We start from the raw sequence: 25,657 nt of genomic DNA, 5'->3' as shown, positions 1-25,657 counted from the left end.
AACTATTCATAGTGGCTCTAAAATCCGTACTGACCCCAACTCTCTCTTCTGTTTCTTTTTCTGGTTTCTTTGTGGTGGTGGCCTGCGCCACCACCACCTACTCAAAGCATCATGATGCACCAACATTGATGGACTGAAAGCCAGAAGTCTACGTGACCATCATCATCGAGTCCTTCCATGAAAACCCTAAATACAAAGAGGACTGTTTGATTTATGTTAGGTAGAATACCCAGATGGGACTGGGCAGCCTAATGGTCTGGAATCCCTGCAGATTTTATTTTTTTTCTCCAGCCTCTGGAGTTTTTTTTTGTTTTTTCTGTCCACCCTGGTCATCGGACCTTACTTATTCTATGTTAATTAATGTTGACTTATTTTTATTTTTTATTGTGTCTTCTATTTTTCTATTCTTCATTTTGTAAAGCACTTTGAGCTACATTTTTTTTGTATGAAAATGTGCTATATAAATAAATGTTGTTGTTGTTGTTATATACATAACTTATTGGCTTGTCTGTTATTCAGCATATGGATTCATTGGATTTGCATCATGAACTAAATAATGACTTCAGACCAATGAGTCCTCCCGGAGAAATTCAATCAAAAAACATTCATTTAAAATTATCTGTAAAATAAATGTCGTTTCTCTGAATAATGTGTATTATTTGCCACCTCTATGCATTGTTTGAAGTACAAATAAAATGGCAGAGGATACGATTACATAAAACACACGGTTATTTCCTAGCCAAATATTTGACAATGGTACTTACTTGTCAGCTAAATACATGTAGTTACAAGGCTTTGATAAGATATAGCAAGCATTTTTAAGTAAAGGTGAAGGTGCCTTGTATAAGAATAAAAACCATGAACCTATGGTAACATGTTCCTATGGTAACGAGTATACTGAACAATAAGCAAACGTGTGAATGTATGCTCTCAAAAATGAAGCAACCAGATTGCTGTGATTCCTTTGCTTCATTTTCTGTGTGACATCATTGTAGCGCCTGTATCATAATTTAGCTTACATGCAAAATAAATATATATATATATATTTTCCAGCAAACACACAAAATAAAAAATTTGTAATGAGACATTGAGACAAAAAAATAAATTCCATGTGCTGAAAGGGTACCAAACAAGCACTAATGCTAGCCTTCATAAAAGGAGATAGAAATGAAAGCCTTGAAGCAGAGATAGCAAGGACTTGTTTGCTGAATTTGTTCTATGGAGTCAAAGTGAGTTGGCCTCAGCAAGCAATCTCCTAAGATAACAGAAAACATTATAACACTAAGAAAACAAAGAAGGCAAAACTAGCACAAAATTTAAAATAGAGTTTTAAACACTTGTCAAAACAATAGGGTCTATGTTACATAGAAACAATTTGAAGAGCCAATGCTCTTACCCATATCTCTATGTCTCTTTTTTTGATCACTGGAAACAACAGGAAATCATTAGAAAACAATTAAAAATCCAAAATCTTGGAGCTGATACACTTGATACGCTGGAACAAGAGTCCACTTCACCTGCATTACAATCAGTCCATCTTGTTATGATTCTGTGTGTACTTCCTGTTCATTTGTTTCAGGTACGTTTTATTCATAGTTGTCCCATTTTGGGTTTTCAGAATCATATTTTGTGTCTATTTTTTATTAATATTATTATGTTCAATTATTAATAACAATAATGTTGTCATTTTTATCACCATTTTGTTTTTCTTGCAAGCACCATTTTGAGTCTTCTTTGTTACAATGTGGTGTCAGTTGCTACAATGTGCATTTCCAAAAATGACATAATTAGTGTCATTTGACGATAGCTGTAAAAACAATTCTTTGTGTGTGTGTGTGTTTTAGCAGTCAACAGGACAAATGTGCTAAACATGTTCAGATGCTTCCTATTTTTTTAAAAGGGTTTGTTATCTCAGAGTTGTACATAAGTGTAAAATTTTACAGATTGGTACACACACACTGTTTATTTAGAAGCACTAATATTGTTATTTAGAGGCAGTAGTATTGTCATTAATGAAACATATTGTAACAAAGGTGCTTTATAGGCACCGACCCAACACAGACTGACACTGGAGGCATGCATAAAACTCAAGAAACTTATATTTTTCTGCACAACACAGTCCCAAGAACACCAAAGAAAACCCACACAGTACTTCTTTGCTGGCCCCTCTTATTAGGCACCCGGAAGTGCTCCAGGTGGTTGCTTGCCGAGGAGTCCCAGCTGCAGCACCCCCTGGCTGTGCCTGCAGGACCCAACAGGGCTGTACCAAACTCCAATTCCCATGGAGCATTGTGGGAAACCAAGGCACCGCTCCAACTCAGGGGGGTTGCCATCTAGTGTCCAGGGGGAGGTATTGCAAAGTCCATGGCTGCTCCCTCTGAACATATAGCAAAGGGGCGTCCCAGCCGGGCATGGACCCTGGCCATCCGCCCCAATATATATATTTTTTGTTGTTGGTTATTAGATCACGGAGGCCCACATGCTGTATGTGCCACATCTATACCTGTATTCATCAAGCATCTCAAAGCAGGAAAATTGTCCTAACTGGCACAAATTTCTTAATGGAACGCATCTTTGCTGCTATTCCTAGGAGTAGGAGTAAAAGCATTTTATTTTTTTAATTTAGGAAACTACTCTTAACTTCATCAGGATTTAGGAGAGCACTAAACTAACTAACTACCTTTTACTAGCTTAAACTGCAAAGACATCATGTGAGAGGAAAGAAACACTGAATAATAATAATAATCATCATCATCATAATAATAATAATAATACATTTTATTCATATAGCACATTTCTGGGGGCGGCACGGTGGAGCAGTGGTAGCACTGCTGCCTCGCAGTTAGGAGACCCGAGTTCACTTCCCGGGTCCTCCCTGCATGGACTTTGTATGTTCTCCATGTGTCTATGTGGGTGTCCTCTGAGTGCTCCGGTATCCTCCCACAGTCCAAAGACATGCAGGTTAGGTGCATTGGCGATCCTAAATTGTCCCTAGTGTGTGTGTGTGTGTGTGTGTGCTCTGCGATGGGCTTGTGCCCTGCCTGGGGTTTTTTTCCTGCCTTGCTCCCTGTGTTGGCTGGGATTGGCTCCAGCAGACCCCTGTGACCCTGTAGTTCGGATATAGCGGGTTGGATAATGGATGGATGGTGTGATGTATGGCCGGCCGTTCATCCCGTCCAATGCCCCCACCCCGTCAGGTGGAGCCTTCGCTGCAGTATGGAGGTGCCCCGAAGACCAGCAGGGCATCATGGACATTGGAGTCTTTATGCACAGTCCTGCTGGATACCATGGGGGCCGCTAGGAGACGCTGCAGGAAGGAAGTATTTGCCTTACGCTCTGGAAGTACGTCCAAGTCACATGGACAAGAGGAATGACGTGCTTCCAGGGTGAAGGAAAGGACTTTTGATCTGACCCTCTAATAAATGGACTCTGCGAACTCCCAGATGGCAAGCTGAGCTGGGTGGAAGGATGGCAACACATCTGGGAGTGGAGGATTGTTATTGTATTGAGTATCGTGTAATTATATGAGTATTGTGGAGAGTAGGGTGCTTTGTGCACGGTGCAGTTTAAATAAAGTAATCTATTGGACTTTTATATTGTGTCTGACGTCTTGGACAAGGGTTCAAGGGAGCGATAGTGGACCCAATCTGTCACAATGGATAGCACATTTCCAGTACTGAAGTAGCTTCACAGAAATTCATAATGAATAACAAGGCGTATACAACATTGGAAACAAATAACATCCATATAAAATACTGAATAAAGATGAATACTGTACAGGAAACACAAAACTTTGAATTAGAATAAGAGACAATAAGCCAAACAAAATATAAAAAACACTACAAAAACCCAGAACAAATAACATAATTTGTGATACAAATGCAAATCATCTTGAGCACCTGGAAAGAGAGGATAAACTGAAAGAAGGGTCAGAATGCCAGAGTAACCAGAACAAATGAGGTTTAAGTTGTTTTTTAAAAATATGAATTGAGGCAACTGACCTTATTAATTTAGGGATTTTTGGTCATTCCAAAGTCTGGGTGCAAAATTAAATGTAAGTAAAGGATTTGCCATGAAACATGGAAGTTTATTTCTTTTCAATTAGTTCTTATGGGGCACACTTCTCAACAGAGAGACTTGTGATGTATAAGTATTTGAAACTATCATGTGTATAAAATAAAACACAAATCACCATTTTAATAATAATTATAAATATTTCATTGTAAAGTGTGTAATTGTAATTTTAAAGTGCTTTACCTCTCTTTCTCCAAACCAGTATAATGCGAGCAGAAGACCCCATTTTTCAAAACTCTTATCTTTTGCTTATAAATCACATACAGTATGATGAGGGTGAAAAGAAACTATAGAAGAGCTTTCCTGACCCCAGGCCTTTTTGTGCTGGCTCTTGCCTTGCCTCTCACCATCTCTCAGACATATTAAACATTTTAATCCCTGTTCAATGTAACCTTGGTGCTGTTATGTATTTAATATAAGTTTATGTATTTTTCATCATTAATGTTGTTTTGAGGGATTATGTGTCTTGATTTTGCATATTTTCTGGTTGTTAATTATTGTGTTATATCTTTTTAAATGTTCTTATGTTTCCTGTTCTTTGTGGGTGGAGCCCCGAGAGGCAGAACCACCCTGAGGTCACCACTCCTGGGTCCTCCCTCTGGCTATATTAGTGATTTCTGACTCCCTCTCTTAGTTCAAGGTGGGACGTTTTGCAGCACTTAAATAATGAAGAAAATATGACAAAGCAGAAGTTAAACAACAACTCTTTGATTCTGCTTTGTGTTGTGCTGTGCTTCTACTCTCAATCAAGCCTCACCCATCATACCCCTGCAAAAGCTCGCAATACTCCATTTTATATTACAGCAAATAGAAGCCAGTGTTAAGTCTGGCTTCAGTCTGTTTGGATGTTTTGCTTGCTCTGATCCAGCAAGTGCCACTGGTGTGCAAACTGCAGGACAAAAAACAAAAAACACCGACTGGGGCCCTCAAGGTCAAAATGTTTGGTTCCAAAGTATTCTGTATGGTCCTAGAGAGGAACTATGCAAAAATTTGGTTCAGTAACATAAAGACAGACATACATTCTGTTATACATATATAATACATATAATACATAAGTACATATATATGTGTATATTATGTGTATATTGGAGTTTGCATGTTCTCCCTGTGTCTGCGTGGGTTTCCTCCTGGGTGCTCCGGTTTCCTCCCACAGTCCAAAGACGTGCAGGTTAGGTGCATTGGCGATTCTAAATTGTGCCTAGTGTGTGCTTGGTGTGTGTGTGTGTGTGTGCAAGCCCTGTAGTGGGCTGGCACCCTGCCCGGGGTTTGTTTCTTGCCTTGTGCCCTGTGTCGGCTGGGATTGGTTCCAGCAGACCCATGTGACCCTGTAGTTAGGATATAGTGGGTTGGTTAATGGATGGATGGAAGTATGGTCCAGATCTGGGGCAAAATTATACTTAAACAGGACTGGAATTAAGCAGGGGAGTCGGCCTGCACTATGTTGTTCTGTTGGTCTGGGAAGTAGATCAATGAAACTGGGCTAACATAAAGACAGGGTAAAAATTCAATTCTATGGCTGCCATATTCAGACAGGCCATGTTGCCTATTTGTGTCACTCCATTTAAAAGCCACTCATGAGCAAAGACCAAGCAGAACCACAGACCGATCAGCATACTAAGATGGAGTGCCAACTGGTATTCTAAGCAACATGAACTAATTATTATCCAGGTTGTATTAATACTATTTTGCCAACACTCACCTTTGTACATCTTTTGGACATATTATCTATAATATACTGTATGATGAATAAAACTGTAAATGCCTATTTGGATACTACTTGTATCTTGTTACCTGAGGTCAAAGATATCAAAAGTAGTGTAACATATGAGTGCTATAGTAGGGATTTGAGGCATGTTGTTCAGATCTACATAATAAAGAGTAAAAAAGGGAAATAAGAGTCACCCTAAGACACTGTCATGAGCAAATAGTAAATGAAGAGCATATTCTACTAACTATTTGTGTGTTTAATTTATTGAAATATCTCCATCTAGTCGTGACTGATAGACAAGGAGACTTTACTTTTAATTCAATCATCATGTTTCAGTATCTTTCACAATATTGCAAAGCAACACATTCGGTCAGCTATAAATCTGAATTCCATAGTCATCAAGTGTTAGTGCTTGCAAATGATATATGCTTTAATTATTTCTGTCATTGCATTGTTTCTGGAAACTTGTGCAACAGCTCTTAAGCCTTTTCTCAGTGATGAATTCCCTACAAAAAAAATTTGACCTGAAATAATTGGAACAGAAAATAGATATCTAGTTAGGCCCCCCTTTATTATTTTTGCCCCTTTGGTCACATGACTGAAGCATAACTAATGTTGCATATCAATAGATACTGATCTGTGGAGCCAAGGCCCCCATAAGTGCAAGAGCTAAGTGCATAGCCCAAGTCCACTCCTGTTACAGTGTCCTGGAGCACTTAGTTCTGAACCACTGAGCTTCACTATAAAGCATGAAAATGTGAAATATGTTTATATTAACATTGATTTCTTTATGTTTTCATGTCATTAAGGATTTTCACTATATCAAGAATTATACATTCAAATTTTCTGCATGTTGAAAATATGTGGAACAAAGAGAAAGCTCAAGGCTTTGGGTTGACCTCCCATTTAGATGGTAGAATAGTTTCAAAAGTATGTAATTCTGAGTATTTGGTTGTTTACTTTTATTCACCTATTCATGAACACAGATGAAATTGCTTCAGTTAATGACAAACTGACAGTTGGAAATTATTAAAAATGTACTGTGTAGTCGGAAAAATGTGCTTAGGTACTGAGTGAAGAGAAAAGAGGAACAGAGCTGAGGTGTTTGTACACATTATAAAATAAGATGTTGATATTTTTCATTGCATTCCTGATTGTGCATACTTCCTACCTTTTAGGGAAAAATTATTGCATGTTGTTTCAACTTATTTTGTTTAACAGTTTTAGTTGGTAAATGTTGATTCAACACCTAACGCCATCAAGAAGCCCATTTTCCCACTTCTTTCCTGCTAGTCCTGCTAGTTTCTTAAGGAATTCAGCTTGGCTGGGGGTTGTAAGGGTGATACATCAAGTGTAAGTGTCATCTTGCTGGCCTTCAGCTCAAATGAAAGTCTGACTTGCCATACCAAATTAAAGAGGGCACTGCCAGTCTGGTCTTTTACCAGAGTCTGTTAGTGCTCTGAACCATATTTATCTTATTTATCTTTAGATTTTGAGTCATTATTATTTTTACTCCAAAATGCTGGATTAAAATGTGATCTAAAACATGACTTAGTTGCTTTTAACAGTGTATTTATGTCAACATTAGATTTAAAAGATGTTTTTATAAATCACAAGTTATAGAAAATTTTGTTTCTTCCAAATTCAGAGATTATTGTTACTTCATATTTTTCAGACGGTAAAAAAAAGAAAACATGACTAAATATGGAACAACTAAAAAAATGTTTGTTACACAAAATTGTGTCATTTACAGGGTGCAGGGTTTTGTGCCACATTGTCACGGTTCCAATGTTCTGGGTTCAAACCATGCACCTGGTCATTGTCTGTGGGGGGCTTGCATGTTCTGCCAGTGTTTGGGTGGGTTTGGCTCCTTGCTACCGGTTGCTTCCCAGAAGCCTCTTGAACCCGTTACTGTTAATAACGTACCTGAGGGATGAGCCAGTGGATGGGGACACTTACACAAAGCAAGGGGTAGGTGCCTAAAAGTGCTCCAATGCTTTTATTAAAAACAAGCAAAAAACCAAATAGTGTCCAAAAAATGCAGTGCAAAAATGTCCAATAAAAATTATCTAATAAAAATGCAGTGATAGTGAAGGTTAAACGCAATTTCATAAATAATCCCTTAAAAAGAGATTAAAACACAGGCAGTATTCATTCTTTTAAAATACAGTCTCCGGTGCATCACCTAAAAATGACTGTCTCCTCAGCTTACCCCCAGGCAAGGTCTTGCAGCTGAAGAGACGCCTGACAGTTCAGCCAGCCTTCTGTGCCCTTGCTCCTAGGCTTGGGCCACTGTAGCCATCTCTGGTTCCTGTCAGGGCAACACCCCAAGCCTCCAACTCCTGCTGCCAGGCTTGTGTCCCTGTGGTCCATGGCAACACCTGCAGGACAGCACACTGAACCTACCATTTCCCCTGCAACTCCCACTGCCTTTCTCCTGGCTTTATACGGAGTCACTCTAGCTGAGTGACCTAGAAGGCTGGAGTGACCATCAGCCCCTGTGTGTGGGCCACACACTCCCTTAAGGAACTTCCTCCCAGCTGCCTGCCTTCTCTCACGCTCTCTCTCGTCCACTCGCTTACAAGCATAGGCTCCCTTTGCCTTCTGCCTTCTTCTTAATTCCCATCTTTTAACCTCTAATTCTTTCGATCTTTATTTTACTTTCTCATCCCCCTTTCTTACTGTGCCGGCTCCCTTTTATCTGCCTCCATGGGCACAGTGTCTCAATAGCACACCACAGGAAGCCCATGAAACAATTGAGACAGACTGTACCCTCACATGCAGGTACATCTCTCCCCAATTACTCCACCAACCTCTCATAACTGCACAAGCATGCACACCCATGAACATCGGAAGGCCAATCAATTAAACATTCATTAAAATGGGCCCCTGACTATTAAGCAGCAGGCCTATCATTTTACCACAAGCTCCCACAACTCCAAAGATGTGTTAGGAAGGTTAATTACCGACTGTAATTTCCCTTCAGTGTGGGTGTTTGTGCCCATAGGTGGACTGGTGCAATATTGTTTCCCATCCTGACCATGGTGCAGCTGAAATAGTAAAGCCACCACACATACACCAGATTGAATTTGAGGACCTGTGTCTGCAATTTACAAGAACTGTTATTATGTTTCCAAGGTACTGAATGTAAGAGAGGTTTTGCTATTGATTACTTTTATAATGGAAATGTGAGCAAGCTTTAGGTTTGTAAAGAATATATTTTTGTACATATAACAGAAGAATACAGTCTGAGATATTAGCACAAAAAATCCTGGTAAAACTCACAATGAACAAGTTTGTCAAAAAGAATCGATGAACTTCCTCTTTAACTTCATTATTCTTGGATGGCCACTTTTCATACCTAGTTTGGCCTTCACTCAGTTGAAGTTGTTTAGGGTTTTCTTCTACCCCTTTCTCACATGTCTCTCAGTTCTAATTCTCATTAATGTTTTATTCTTCATAATATACCGTGTACAGCATTACATCATCACAAGAGACAGAGAATGGTGCCTTAGTTGCAGCTTGGTGCATTTGCAATGTATCCTTCAATAAAACATCACTTGCAGAGAATCTTCCTTTGAAGTATTAACACAGTAACATTTTTGGCATCATGTTCTTTTTAATTAGAATTTAATAATTATATATAACAGTAAACATTTTAATGCTCCTGTGTCATTTGTGAACTGTAAGTACATGATTTCTGTGACAGAGAAAATCCCTACCATCACCTTGTGCAACATATAAAATCAAATCTGGAATATAGTGTGCAATATATATCCATTTTTATGCAGTTCATGCATTATAACAGAGACATAAACTAGCTCATGTTTATTTTAGCAAAGCCAGTGTAAATAAAAGGATATTATTTTATTATGCAAAGAGATACATCTCCTGTAACTAAAGGGTAATATTTCTCATCATTAATTGCAATAATATTTTAAATTAAATTACCTAAGTTATATACAGACATAGATATTCAATTCAATTCAGTTTATTTTCGTAAGGCACTCTTCACTGAGTGGAGGTGCAGAGCGCTGTGATAGTTCTCAGATAAAATGCAAGTATATATTTTACAAATTACAGAGTTACTAGTTATAAAGGCACAGCATCATTAAAACACACATAAAGCAAAGTAGAAATTGATTAATATTCATAGAAACCAACAAAGCTATCCTTCAATTAATTACTGAATTCTGGACTATGGCCAGTTGACAATGGAGGAGAGGAAAATAAAAACAACAGTCAGTAACATCTCCGGAGAAAATAAACCTCTGGGGGTCGATGGTCAATTGTAGAAGATGGAATCAAAGACAAAGTCAGGCGGAGTCATTGTCTTGGAGACCTCAGTCAACTAGCCACCCACACCATCCTGGGCAAGTCTGTGTTAGCCATCCAATCTGATGACAGAATTTTTCCATCTAGTGAATCAAATGCTCCTAGTATCTGAGATAATCAATATGCAATATACCCTTTGTCACTGCCTTAGTAAGATTTAACTTGCACTAAGTGGGAAATTATCAATTTATTATTTATTATTACACCTACCTAATATCTATGAGTGGTTTCTCATTTTCCTTTTGAACAGCATGATATAGACACAGTAATGTGTCTATTCCAAAATGTCCATTAGTTTTTGCATATTATCTGATGTTGGAACGCTATTCTGAATAACTTGTTCCATCTACAATGGAATGATTGAGTTCTAGAAGACTGCATCTAGATTAATGAACTGTCATTTTTCTAAATCTGTTTTTGGATATTCCCTGTATTTTATTATGGACTGTTACCCTGCTGATAAAACACATTGAGAGATGGACACATTCCTGCCATGATATTCCATACCAATGTAGAATGACATCCAAAAATTACTTTACTCACATGAAGGCCACGGACAAACATACACCCACACAATTATATTATATTTTTCCAGTGCTTCAGTGTGCAGTGTTTGTTTTCCTTATCCCATTGCAGCTTCTCGTTTTCTCCTAACTCTGTTGTGTCACCTGCTGGCATAGCATTTTGGTGACAAGGTATGAAGTGTTATGTATTCTGACACCACTGCAGTTTCTTCTGTTAGTTAACCGACTTTGTGGCATCTGCTGCCAGGTTTACTAGGTCATTAGAACATTTATAGCCAAAGGACAGAATAAATATAGTAAATTTGCCAAAAAAAAACATTGTTCAATACCTGAGGTAGACCAAATGACACACTGGAAAGCATAGGGGCGGTGTCAAGAGCGAGAGGGTTAGGTATGTACCATTGAAGTCCAGCTCCCACTCAAAGATTATACAATGATAAAGAACATATACAAGTGCAAATAGCAGAAGATGGTGCCGTATGGATGAAAAACGTGGTAAAAATGTAAAGGGGAATTTGAATATATCCCAAAAAATAGCCCAAAAAACAGAAACCACGAAAGTTAATTTCTTCCCACAATTGGGTTGGAAAACTGGGGGCCTGACAACACTGTCTGTTGCTTTTGTCACGTTGACTGCTATGTCCAGTAGTGGCTGTAAAGTGGTGGCTCCCTCTCACTATATCGATGATACTTTCAAGCATAAAAACCTCAACATTTTCCGACTCAAACGTGCTAGTGCTTCTGGCACAAGCTACATTACCCTAACCTGATTCAAAACCACTGAAATATTCAGTTTTGTGCATCCAGAATTGCACATGTAGACATGAGTCAGTGGGTTTTACACAAAAATGTCCCTGACTGAACTGACAATAATATGAGAGGAGAAGGTGACTGTAATAATGTAGCCACTCAATCTACAGTATCTAACATGGCATCACATCTGTACTTTAACAGAAAAAAAAATAACATTAGCAACCACAAGATTAAATAGTCCAAAATGTTTGGCGAGACCACTAGTTGTCCAAATTTGAGTCTATATAGCAGAATACACACAAACACATACATATTAACAAACATGAAATTAAGAAACCCCAGTTGACATAATGGTAGCATAACTTGTACACCTTAAGGTAGCTGTAATAGCTGTTTGTGAAGCATTAAAATTGAGGCTTTTGTATGAATGTTTCTGCACTCTTCTGATATGATCAGTATGCATACAGCTTGTATTACCTGATGGAAATAGCTGGCCAAAGAAAAATTAAATGAGGTAAAAGAATGAGACACATAACTGGTCAGTATCCTCATCACCAGACAAAGATTCTCTGAAATTATTTGTTCAGGTAAAACAAATTCAATCAGGTAAGAATGAATACTTTGAGTCAAGTCAAAAGTCAAAAAAGCCTTGTATGGGATCTTCCAAATATAGACCCTAGTTTCAGATCACCTGTTGTAACAAGATGGTGTCCTTGAAAGTGGACATTTCTATCTTTAAACAAGAGTTAAATGCCTTATTTTATTTGGGGATAATGAATGTTGTGCACTGTAATGAGAATTTGCAAAATCCATGGAGTCATCTGTAGATATATTCCTCACATCTGAAACCTACAAAAAAGAAGAAAATTAAATTAATAACAGTAATAATTTACTGCTACTTCCACTCACATTTATTTGGTTAGAATCAGAGGTAACAATGGGAGGATTCAATACCAGAATACACTTATGCACATATTCACACTAAGGCAACTTAAAAAATGTAATCAACCTAAAACTTGTCTTTGACACTGTCTGAAAATGGGAGTCACAGGAGGAAACTAAATTGGGAAGGTACTGTGAGAAGGCAATACTATATACTGTATAACTGTATTATAATAATAACTAACTGTGCTACCCGTCTAAGAGTAATCAAAGTAGTAGTAATTTATTTTGAAATGCATCACTATAAATGTTTGTGATGCCTCATGTATGGGAATGACAGAGACATAGCAACCGGATAGACAGACAGACAAACACATAGGCACTTACCCTTTTATTAAGGTGGATAATATTGTAATAATAATACTAAAAATAATGACATCCAATTCTGTTACAGTGGTGGCCACATCAAGTCATGTAGAATTACCGTAAAATGATTAATATTCCAAGGTGACTCCTTGTCACCCCTACTGTTCTGTGTGTTGGTAATTCAACAGCAACAATCTAGTGTATGTCCTGCAGAAGGAGCACAGGATGAGCCACTTGCTATACATGAATGACCTGAGGCTCTTTACAAAGGACAGAAGTCAACTGGATAAAGAGATTGGCATAGTCAATATGTTGAGCGGAGATATCTGCATAGAAATTGGACCAGACAAGTGGATCAAGGAACAGTAACCATCAAACGAGGCACACTGTCATCAGGACCAAGCACATGCTAAACAACAACACTGAGATTCAAAATCTTAAGCAGGATAAGGTTTACAAAGTATCTAATAGGAGATCAGAGCAATGGTATTCTTGGCAGAAAAAAGAAAGAATGGACCCAAAATAAATACTATTGCCAAATTAAATTAGTCCTCTGTATTAGACTTGACTCAAATGCAAGCTATAAGTAGTTTAGAAATACTAGTGCCACAGTACATATTTGGGATAATTGACTAGGGAGATGAACAAAAAGACCAGAAACCTACTAAGTATGGTCTCCTACAACTGAAAGCAGGGCATAGACTGAATGTAAATCCTCTGAAAAATATGGTTGTGAACCATTAGAGCCAGATAAAAAAAAAATCATTCTCCATGACAGTGGTGGTGATGTCTACTTATCAACATAGTAGTTCCAAATGATGTAAGTGTCTCATTGAAAGAGGTGGAAAAACTTGAGATTGAGATTCCATGATAGTGGAACACAAAGTTTCCTGTGATTCTGGACATAATAGCAGCACTTCGAACTGCTTGACTGGGTCTCCAAAAACCTCTCAATGAACTGCCAAGTAAAGTGAGTGCCACCCAAGTGCAGATTATCGGCGTCCTCAGAACTACTCACATACTTCATAAAGTTCTGACTATCAGACAATAAGATCTAAGGAACTCAGTGGGTTCCCAGTAAAAAGCAACCAGCACAAATGAAGAAAAAAGAAAAGAAAAAAAATAAATAAAGATAAGGAAGAGATTGATACATGGACAGGAAGATACAAAACATTCCAATGATGCATGTTCTCCAGCATCCAAAAGTTAATGCTGACTAACTAAATTGTATATCAAAAGACATGACAGTGGACACATTTATTCAACTCCAGCCCACATACAACATAATAATTAAGTACATCAGTCAAGGCAAAGACAAGCTTATAAAAATGGCCAAGAAGCATGACGCCAATAGAGCCAAGTACTGTGTGATTAGCAAAGCAAGTGGAATTTGCTAGCAATACCCATCTACCCTGATCAAGATCAATGCTTCAAAGAGATGATCAAGTCTGAAAGAATAGAACTTCTTAAAAGCAAACCACTAAATGGACAGTGTTTTAAAAACCTAGATCAGACATTTCTGAACAAAATTGTCAATGTAGTTTAGATACAAAGCTCAAATCTTAAGGGAAAGAAACAAAAAGCCTGATCATTGTCTCATTGGATCAATCAGTCATGACCAGCTATTATCAGCAGAAAATTCTGAACCACCAACCATTAGCTACCTATAATCACTACAATAAAATTCACTACATTAACAGCGGCAGACTCAGAAACAACTGAATAACCAGGTACATACATTGAAGCTTGAAGTAGGTGTGTATCAGCAAGTTCCACAGCCTACCATTAACATTCAGGATTTGTACCTTCATATAGGACATTACTATCCATACTGATTGCATCAGAGAAACCACTTGTCCAGACATTGCATTCAATAACATGAAGAAGCCATGGGTTCTTTTTGACATTGCTGTACCCGATGACCACTACATCACAGTCAAAGAAGCCAAACAGACCTATAAATATAAATATCTTCAGATAAAAGTGAAACATCTGTGAGATATTAAAGCCAGCAGTAATATGTTCAATGGGATCCATCAACAAAGCATCCAAAAAGCATTTAATTTAAAGAGGTGATGCTCAACGCTTAGTGTCTTAATTTTCTACCTAACCAGAAATTGATTATTTCTTTACCAATAGTTAGGTGTAATCAACCCTCATTAGGGGTAGAACTTTGCTTGTACTCCTGTCCATTCATATTGCTCTTTGACAATTGGAACTCCATGGTGCTCTAAGCCTTAATGAAGCATAAAACTCATCCAGTTTAAGAGAGTTGAACTTCTCCTTAAGACAGTGTCACATTGGAGATCAATCAGTTCCAACTGCAACTCCTGTGGCACCGTTTCAAGGTCCTGTGTTAAGGGACATGACACCAGCTGAAGTGACGTGTAAATTTTTCCAAACTCAGAGAACCGACAGCAGAATTCTCCATGCAGGTCGTCCAGTGATTTCCTGTATTTTTTCACAAGTCGAGGGGCCTCTTTCAATCTAGCCAGTGTGGGGAAATGAACGAATTAGCTGTTTGACATTTGCTTTGAGAATAAAGCTAGCTTGGTTTTGAAGGCTCTGACGTTTGTGTACATTTCATGCTCAAAACTTGTCTTTCCCTTGTAGATTCACGTTCAGCTCATTCATGTGTGTCAGTATGTCCACAGCAAAAGCTAAATCACAAAGCCAATCTGTGTCACTCAGCTCAGGAAAATCGTCATCTTTCTCAAGTAGCTCCAAAAATGAGATAATATCCTGTTTGAACTCCCACACTTGTCAAGATACTTTCCCCAAACTTAACCAGCGGACATTGCAGTGGTAAAGCAAGTCCTGGTGATCAGCGTCAATCTCTTCAAGAAACTTAATAAACTGACGATACTGAAGTCCCTTCGCTCGAATAAAGTTAACGAGTTTTACAACTGGCTTCACTATGTAGTCAAGCTGCAATACAGATTTACACAGTGCTTCCTGGTGGATTAGGCAGTGCAAGAAAATTACCCCCTGCTCAAGGTTGTCCTCCTTCACCCTCTCCTGGATTATTTTGAGCAACCCAACGTTTTTTCCAGTCAGATTTGGCGATCCATCTGTGGTAACGTTGGTGAGCGTACTCCAAGGTAGCTTGTGCTTATCGATAACCCCCGACACGCTGTCATACAAGTCCTCTCCCCGCATTTTCCCCTTTAGGGATTGCATGGCCAAAAACTCCTCTGTTATCTCAAAATTGTCATTAATCTGATAAAAATTTAAATCTGAGCGGTGTCCTTTATGTCATTACTTTCGTCCAGTGCCAAGGAATATAATGTAATTGACTCCGCTTTTTTGTTTAACTTGCTAGCTAAGTCTTCGTCAATTAGCTCAACATGGCAAGTCACTGTCCTGCGTGATAAGATAATTTTTTCAAATTTGTTCTTGCTCTCAGGACACAAGGTACCTGCTGTCTCTACAATTCACTCTTTGAGAAACTTCCTTTTGGAGAAAGGCTTGCTGGTCTTTACTAATTTGAATGCCAGCACATAACTTGCCTTCGTGCTTGATTCATGGATGGCAGTTTGTCGGATAAAGGTGTTTTGCTGAGCCTGCAAACTAGCTGCCAACCTCTGAGCGGTAACCATCCGTTCTTGCGTTGACTGGTTGTAAGCATAATTAGCATGCTTGGTAGAAAAGTGACGACTGATGTATTCCTTTAAAACCGCAACGATTTCTTGGCAAATAAGACATACAGCCTTTGACCGGATTTAGTTGTCCATTCCTTATTAAACACTCAGCACTCACTGTCGACTTTTCTTTTCTTTGGCCCACTCATTGTTGCAGATGGGTTCAGAGCAGTAGCAGAGTAATAACAGAGTAACCTGGGGTCCGCAAAATCAAATCAATGTATCACTGCACCTAATGCGCCACCTGGTGGAACGCCAGACATTACAGGACAAGGTCAAATGAATGCAGTCATAATAATGATATAATTTGATTTGGGCAATTTTGTACCAATCTTTGGCGGCCGGATTATACAATCTTGTTCTGTTTGGATTTGAAATTAACCCGCAAATACTTTTTAAACTTACACTTTTACTGTAAAACTTCATTAAAGACAATTTTTTGAATACATTTTTGTCAGTATCGCATTGAATTTTGATTGTGTTTTGACTTAAATCGTGACAATGCAATGTATGACTTGCCTGTGAGTGTATTTTGTTTCTTTCTTTCTAATAAATAAACTGACTTTTTCGAATGTTTTTATCTGTGATTTGTTAACTGTCTTTGCAAAAGCTATTCTAATGCAAAACTGTTAACATTTCAATACGAATGGTATATCAAGATCTCCTTTGCTGTCTAATGTTATCCGCTGGAGATGTACTACATAACCTTTCTTGGATACATCCTTCTTTCAACAGTAATTTCGACAAGAGAAGGCCGCCGTCTTCGGGCAGTCTCCTTTTCCCCTCGGAGCCTCCAGGTGGTCATCTCCAAGGTACATGCACGGGACAAGGTGAGAAACAATAAAAGGATTTTTAAAGTCGCTCCCGCACGGTTTCTGGAAGACCATACGGTATTAACAGTTGTAGATATTCTTGACCCGGAAGTGTTTCTGCCCAATAGATATTGTAAGTTGATGTTTTCATCTTCCACATGATCACCACCAACTGTTTCAGAATAGTCTATTGTTATGCATATAACCAATTTGCCGTGTAACCAATCAACAACTTTCGCATTAATTCGTTTGACTTCATTGTAACTTGGTGTCCATGTACTCATTTCTTCTGTTGATAACCCTTGATACGTATTTAACCAACCTCTGTTGGCATAACATCTGTTCTTTCAAATGTTCTTTTATAAATAAATAATCTAATCTAATCAATTTGCCGTTTAACCGATCAACAATTTTTGCATTAACACTAGAATTACCAGAGCCTACAAGAAAACTCGTAAATCCGGCCCACCTTAAATCTGTTCGCACCTCTCCGCCAGCATCTGTAAATGTGCCCATTAAGACAAGCAGCAAGCAGCCGGCTATTCCATCCCCCACCGTTCACTAAGTTTTCCCAGATCATGTCTTGTTTGATTATCTGGGAGTGAGTGAACTGCTGGGGTTTTAGAGTGGAAATAATAGATCGTTATTTGGAACACATGCATTTCATGTGTGTTCTGTTTCTAAAGTAATCTGTGTAAACACATTGTTAAAACAGAAACTTTTTCATATTTTAGTAATAAATGTTACAAAATCTAGGCATAAACTATAGAATGTATGAAGCCTTAGGTCCAAAGATCAAATAAACACTTTCACAAAAGGTTCAAGAACGATACAACAGCTTCCATGGCATAGTAGTAAGATTTGCTGACTTGTAATAAAGAGGCAACCAGTTCGATCCACACTGCCTCCTATATTTACCGTTTTCAGTAGTGCACTGTTCTTATTGTTAATATTATACAGTACACACATATATTTGGTTTGCGTCTTTAACAAACCGTGTACATTTATAATACTGTACTTTTAAAAGTTACCTTTTTTTTCCCACTTTTATTCTCTCATGATCATAATACATACTACTGCCCTAGGGATCGAACACTGTTAGTTTTTATTTGAAACTGGGAAAAACTGTAAATGTGAGTAGTGCTTTGAGGCAATGGAACTGGACATTATCTGATCTGGAGGGATAAAAGCTGACACACAAACGCTGGTGAATCTGCCTTCTTCGTATCTTACTGTCACTTTTTTTTTTTCATTCAGTTTTATTGAGTGTTCCTGCTCACACAGAATTAGTATGCACCTTATGGTGTATGATGTCAAAAAAAACCCCACAAGAAGTAGGTATATGTGACATTTTGAAGCAATCATTTTATGACCTGAATAGTACCAATCAGAAAACATCATCGCACTAATGCAATATTATTTGAAAATGAACAGCGTCAGATTGGGTGTGAATTTACGCTGGCGCTGTTACTTAGAATCAGATCAGGAGAGGCAGGCATGCGGGCGGGCACGTGGGCGGGCGGGCAGTCGGGCGGGCGTTTGGGCAGGCAAGGCTTCAGGCGGGCAAGCGGGCGGTTAGGCGAGGGGGGGGGTGTTAGAGTGTGATCGTCATTGACAGAATAAAACTGAAAAAAGCTAACTTTTACAAGTACCATAAATTTATACCCAGGTTCCCATATATTTATCTCTTTGTTTTTTTTTTCCGTACTGCATCGATATCAGGCACCAGAAGGCGTGAGCTTAATCAGTGAAGCAGGATCAACGCACATGTACTGTGCAAGGCATGCACGGGGGCCACTGTGAAAAGAAGAGTGTTCATGGCTCATGTTGCAGAGGTACTTTCGTCGCATCTTACTAGAAAAGGCGATGGACATAGAAAAGGAGGATGCAACATCAACAAACTTCTGTTTCAAGACATCCGCTTCTCCAGGAAAGTAAACTGAGTCAGTGTCAAGTGCCCTTTTAATGTAATAGAAACCACAGCATAGAGAAAACTGTGCACATTGCAACAGGTACACACATCGTAATGTAGAAAAGACGGTTCTTGCAGCACGGAGAAAAAAAGAAAGAGACAAATATATGGGACACTGACTCAGTTTACTTTCCTGGGGCAGTGGCTGTCTTGGAACAGAAGCTTGTTGATGTTGCATCCTCCTTTTCTATTTCCACCACCTTTTCTAGTAAGATGCAACGACGAAAGTTCCTCTGCAATATGAGCCATGAACACTCTTCTTTTCACAGTGGCCCCGTGCATGCCTTGCACAGTACATGTGCATTGATCCTGCTGCACTGAATAAGCTCACGCCTTCTGGTGCACAATGTCGATGCAGCATGGAGAAAAAAAAGAAATAGAGAAAAATATCGGACATTGGGTATAAATTTATGGTACTTGTAAAAGTTAGCTTTTTTCAGTCTTATTCTGTCAATGACGATCACGCTCTAACAGAATCCCCCCTGCCCCCCCACAACCGCCCGTCTGCCTATCTGCCTGTCTCTCCTGATCTGACTCTAACAGAGCCAAATTCACACTTGATCTGATGCTGTTCATTTTAAAAAGTAATATTGCATTAGTGTGATGATGTTTTGTGATTGGTACTATTCAAGTCATAAAATGATTTCTTCAAAATGTCACATATACCTACACCTGTGGTTTTTTTTTTGACATCATACACCATAAGGTGCATACTAATTCTGCGTGAGCAGGAACACTCAATAAAACTGAACAAAAAAAATAAAGCAACGGTGAGATATGAAGAAGGCAGATTCACCAGTGTTTGCTGTGTCAGCTTTTATCCCTTGTAACTATTACAAGTACAGTACTATAAATGTACACTGTCTGTTACAGATGCAAACCAAATGTATGTGTGTACTGTATAAATTAACAATAAGAGGAGCACACTACTGAAAACGGCAAACGGCAGTGGGGATCGAACTGGTGGCCCCATGATTACAAGTCAGCAAATTTTACTGCTACACCACAGAAGCTGTTGTGTCATTCTTGAACCTTTTGTGAAAGTGTTTATTTGATCTTTGGACTTAAGGTTTCACATGTTCTATAGTTTATGCCTAGATTTTGTAACATTTATTACTAAAATATGAAAAAGTTTCTGTTTTCACAATGTGCTTACACAGATTACTGTAGAAACGGAAGACACATGAAATGCATGTGTTCCAAATAATGATTTATTATTTCCACTCTAAAACTCCAGCAGTTCTTTCATTCCCAGATAATCAAACAAGACATGAGCTGGGAAAACTTAGTGAACGATCTGCGACGGTGGGGGATGGAATAGCCGGCTGCTTGCTGCTTGTCTTAATCGGCACATTTACAGGACAAAAGATGCTGGCGGAGAGGTGCAAACGGATTTAAGGTGAGCTGGATTTATGAGTTATCTCGTAGGCTCTGGTAATTCTAGTGTTAATTCATTTGACTTCATCGTTTCTTGGTGATGGGATTGCCTGCCCGTATACGCATTTCTTCTGTTGATAACCCTTCGGGATGAAATTCTTCAATAAGATTTGGACATAATAAGTCTTCTTTTATTGGGAACTTAAAGTGAGGAAAACGTAAAAATTTGTAAGAGCTAATAAAGCAGGAACTACAGTATGTCTGTCAAAAGCATTCACACGAATGAGAGGTGAGAGGACCGTGTGCGTGGTTGAATGTGGTTTAGAAGAGGGCGGGATTTGAAAACATCTCATGGCCAAAGTCTCATCCCACGGGACTTGAAATTATCTCTTTGAAAAAGTCTTGTCTCAGGATTTCCTTTTATATTATGACATGCCCTGATAAATCTGTGCTTTTGCTTTCAAGAGATGATTTGATTATGAATAAACTCACTTTCTTTCAAGGATAATTCAGAAAAAATGCTGGATCAGCTGCCTTAACACACATATCTCATATTTTATATCTCACAGTAAAAAAAGTACTTGTTTTTATAAAAAAAGCTTTTTTCCCATCTGGGTTGCTTCTGTCTTTCAGAGGCTTGTTGAAGATAACATCTCCACCCTTCAGCAAGGGATTAGCCTGAAGAAGATATCTTTGAATTTTATTAAATCTGAAAAGACAGAAACATCTTGTTGTCAACTTGTTACTGAAAGATTTATTATGCTTTCATGAATGCGTTTAAGCTCACTGCTAAATTGTTCTTACAAGAGTGTTATTGGATTACAGCATTTGTCTAAGGGTACATCTTTTAATCTATAATGGGTTGTGTTTAGTCATGTTGCATTTCCAAAATACACTATTCCCTCATTTGTTTTCATCTGGACCCTTTTTTGAAAAATTCATGAGTCCAAAAAATATTATTCATCTGCATATTGTGAGTAAGTTTTGCAATATTAGTTAACATTCAGCTGTTTTTGCATTTTGCGGCATGTTGTGTGCAAACACTGTAAGAAAAATGCTGAGGAAATGGAAAAAACACAAAATGCGCGATAGAACTAAGCCAATAAAGCACAATGAATTGTAGTTTTTACTGTAGCAAATGCTGATTCACTGTTTACCAAAATATGATCAAAACAGAATGAATAAATGGGTAAAAGTAATTACTAAGTTTACAGATTTTTTTGGCTATACATTTATTTAAGTCAGTTTTATAATGAGGCAGTCCTTTTTCAGGACTCAATGCCAATGCAAAGTCATGATTTATAGCAATTGCAAATCAATGTTAAACAAAAATCAGTCCGTCAATGCCTATCAAAAATATCCTGTCAAAAACCACTCTGTGGTCCATGCTCTAAGGCTGCATCCAAACTATCTTAAAAAAAAGATATACTGTAGATTTGTGTCTGTGATGGTAGTACTAGGGTGTTGTGCCGTGTTAGCCATTATGGATGTATTGAGAAATCAAGCAAAACGACACCACCTTTTATTGGGTAACTAAAAAGATTACAATATCCAAGCTTTTGAGGCAACTCAGGCCTCTTCTTCAGGCAAGACGTAATCCAACATAATAAACCCTCACCAGGAAAGTGTTAGTTTTCAAACTTTTAAGATACTGCCCATCAAAAGATCTCTGCATGTCACCGTCTGCTCCTAATGGGCTAAATGATGCATGAGAACAGTCAGCATCTTACAGAATGTTCAGTTACAATGTGTGTCACACCTTTCTTTGCATAATTCCCAACATGACGTAGTTCGCTGTATGTTCATTTATGTTACTTGAGTTGGTGAACGCAGTGTAAGTACATAAAACCAACAACATCCCACGCTAGAAATGGGTAAACAGAATGCAGATGGTGACAATACACATACAGTATACACACATACTGTCCATATACTGTATATATATATATATATATATATATATATATATATATATATATATATACAGTATATTGTTTTTTACTTTAGTTTACTGTAATGCATGCACTCCTCTCAGGACTACCTAAAAAGACATTAATCAATTGCAACTAATGCAGAATGCAGCTGCTAGAATCTTAACTAGGAAAAGAAAATCCGAGCTCATCTTTCCAGTTTTGATGTCACTACATTGGTTACCTGCACCATTTAGAACTGACTTTAAAATACTGCTTATGGTTTACAAAGCCTTAAATAATCTCACTCCATCCTGTATTTCAGAATGCCTTTCACCTTACACACAAAATCAGAACCTTAGATCTTCAAATGAGTGTCTGCTTATAATTCCAAGAGCTAAAATTAAAAGAAGTGGTGAGGCAGCCTTCTGCTGTTATGCACCTAAAATCAAGAATAGCTTATCGATAGAAATACCGCCAGGCTAATATGGAGGAGCACTTTTAAAAACTGCTAAAAACCCTACGGCTTTCTCTTACCTTCATTTTAGTGTAACCCTGATATTCTGTATATGCATTCAATTATCGTTTTTATCATGGCTCCACAATCCACACTAACCCCTACTTTACGTTTTCTGTGTTGCTGATCTGTGCCGCCACCACCTGATCAAGGCAACATGCAGTCCTTACATTGATAGATTGAAGGCCAGATGGCTACATGACCATCATCATCATCTAATTTTGAAAACCATGAGGGCTGATTTAGATCATTTAGGTTAGGCAGAATGTCCAGTGGGTGCTGGGTGGCCTTGTGGCCTCAGAACCCCTGCAGCCTGCAGATTTTTTTTTTTTCTCCAACCCTCTTGAGTTTTTTTTTTGTTTGTTTTTTCTGTCCTCCTGGCCATCGGACCTTACTTTATTGTTTGTTACTTATTATTGCCTAATCTTATTTTTATATTCTTCTTTTTTCTTTCTTCATCTTGTAAAGCACTTTGAGCTACATCATTTGTATGAAAATATTCTATATAAAAAACGTTGTTGCTGTTATTGTTGTTAGATTAATCCCTTTGACCTTTGGGGTTAAGAACAAAGGGTCAGTCCTTGTACAGAACCCCTGGAGCAATTTTCATGTTAAGGACCTTGCTCAAAGGCCCAGTGGAGTTAGATACCTTCTGGCAGTAATGAGATTTGAACCAGCAGCCTTCCCAATACCAGCACAGATCCTTAGTCTCAGAACAACCACTGGGCCGCAAAAGATCTTTCATTCTGAAAGAGTGGATTCCACACCTACTTGTCATCTTGAAGTTGCCTGACAGAGTTTGATTACAGTCACAGAACTATTAACCCAATGCTTATGCAAAATGCACTTAAGTTTCTGTTCCAAGAAATAACTGATATACTTCCAGATCACATGTACACTGTCACACTTTTGCGCATGGGAGGCAGCTAAAGGGCTTAAGTAAGGACAGTTCCAAGACATACCGCGATGTAGCAGACCATTCATGGGAGATTCCAACTTGTCCCTCTTGACGTCACTTCTGGGACTGAGCCAATGAAAGGAGACCTTGCCGGCTCCGGCCTCTGTGATGTCACGTCTGGGCTCACACCAATGGCAGAAGACCTACATGAGCCCGACCACTTTGACTTTACTTCCTGTCTTCCCTTTTTAAAAGCCTCCACCTTTTCCCTATTCCCTCAGTTCTGTTTTGGACTCGGTTTTGTGCACATCAGTGCTGTATTCATTGAAAATTACTTTTGCAGCCCAGAAACCAGATTATACGGGTGGCTGTCCCAAACCTTTATATGACTCTGTCTTGAGTTTGTGACAACACACTACTTGTCAAATGTGTGAATTGTTGTGTAAAAAGAAAAAGAAGTCAGCAAATATTCAGAGTGTTTACTGAATGTTATTTACTTGTCAGTCCGAGGATTAACATATTCAACCTTGAATTCTGAAGCAAGCCCACAGTGATACTGGCAGAATATTCATTTTCCACACTGAGGATTGTGGTGGCAGAAAATCAAAATCAGGCCCCTGGCGATCACTGAAGCTGTGAGGAAGCAGTGAAAATTATTGCACCATTATTCTTGTCCAATGTACATATTCCATATATTTCTACATTTATAATGGCACAGTGAGTGATATGTATACTATAGCTGTACAAAACTGAGTAATGAGAGGTATGTGTAGGAATGAATGAAAGAAAAAAGAAAAAAATAACTTTGCCTTGTGACTATCTAGACTTCCAAAATGCAATAAAAAGACAGATTCAGGCCTGTAGGGTAAACATCAAGGATGACAGGAGCATATGTCTTAGTCATCTTTTGACAGGTGAGTTATAATGCTGCAGTGTTTCAATCCAAAGCATGGACAAAATTAGGACAAACATGTAATAATGAAAACTGTGTTGTTTATTGGTTGAATGTTAATAATGTTTCAGTGAAATAACATAGGATGTTGCTGGCCACAGGTTTCAGAGATAATAAGATAAAAAGGTTACATGAGCTAAAGAGAGAGCAGCCATGTGTGTCCGAGACCGAGATCTTTTTTCATTAGTCCAGCTATAGTTATCAGTGACAGTTTTAAGATGATATATCAAAATAAAACGAAACGATTGTAAAAATCAGCACATAAATGTGATTTATTATTTTTATTACCACGTTAAAGTGTCCTGATTGGAAGCATTTCAGAGCAGTATGGTAACATAGCCAGGACAGAAATGCCATCTAGAGGATAGTGGCATCTGCTTAAACCCCCTCTAGCATCAATTACAGAGATCTACACCAAAAACTTTAACAATAAAGCATGTGCCATAACAAATAATTTCAACCTTGTTAGACTCTTTTTGTGTCTATAGTCAGGCAGATTGCACCTTTAATATCCTAAAGTGGCCATGTATATTGGGGAAACACCTTGTTCGTACTTGTTGGCTTTTAACACTGGGGCTCTCAAGATCACACTTTACAATATATATTGAACATTTTTATGAAATGTTTGCTATATTGCTTTTTTTCTTTGTATGCGTGTACAAGCGGCCAGCAGTTATACCACCTGCACTTCACAATTGGTAATCCACCTAAAGCTAAGCATGTCTGGGCCCAGCAGGTAGTTGGATAGGATGCCACCTAGGAAAAGCTTGAGTTGCTGCTGATAGGAGGTGTTGGTGACCCCAACAACGGGCACTTACCCTCTGGTCTGTGTGGGGACCCAATGACCAAGTGCAGTAACAGGGACACTGTGCCGTAAAACTGGCGCCATCCGTCAGATGAGACATACAACAAAGGTCCTTACTCTCTGTGGTCATA

At 38.4% G+C, this 25,657-nt stretch overlaps 1 protein-coding gene across 2 annotated transcripts in view; it reads right to left on the bottom strand.

The window, feature by feature from the left end:
* Positions 1-11,169: 11,169 nt before the first annotated feature.
* LOC120523292 (immunoglobulin superfamily member 5-like) overlaps positions 11,170-25,657 on the bottom strand; it is a 207,799-nt gene continuing 193,311 nt past the window's right edge. For both annotated transcript variants that reach the window (XM_039744494.1, XM_039744495.1), the window contains one exon: positions 11,170-12,243. In XM_039744494.1, the coding sequence (XP_039600428.1) occupies positions 12,130-12,243 (114 nt within the window). In that variant the 3' untranslated portion in view covers positions 11,170-12,129. The remainder of the gene's footprint in view (positions 12,244-25,657) is intronic.

This window comes from Polypterus senegalus, chromosome 2 (genome assembly GCF_016835505.1).
Source record: "Polypterus senegalus isolate Bchr_013 chromosome 2, ASM1683550v1, whole genome shotgun sequence".
Lineage (NCBI taxonomy): Eukaryota > Metazoa > Chordata > Cladistia > Polypteriformes > Polypteridae > Polypterus > Polypterus senegalus.
Note: the sequence above shows the minus strand (reverse complement) of the source record. Positions and strands in the feature narration are given on the sequence as shown.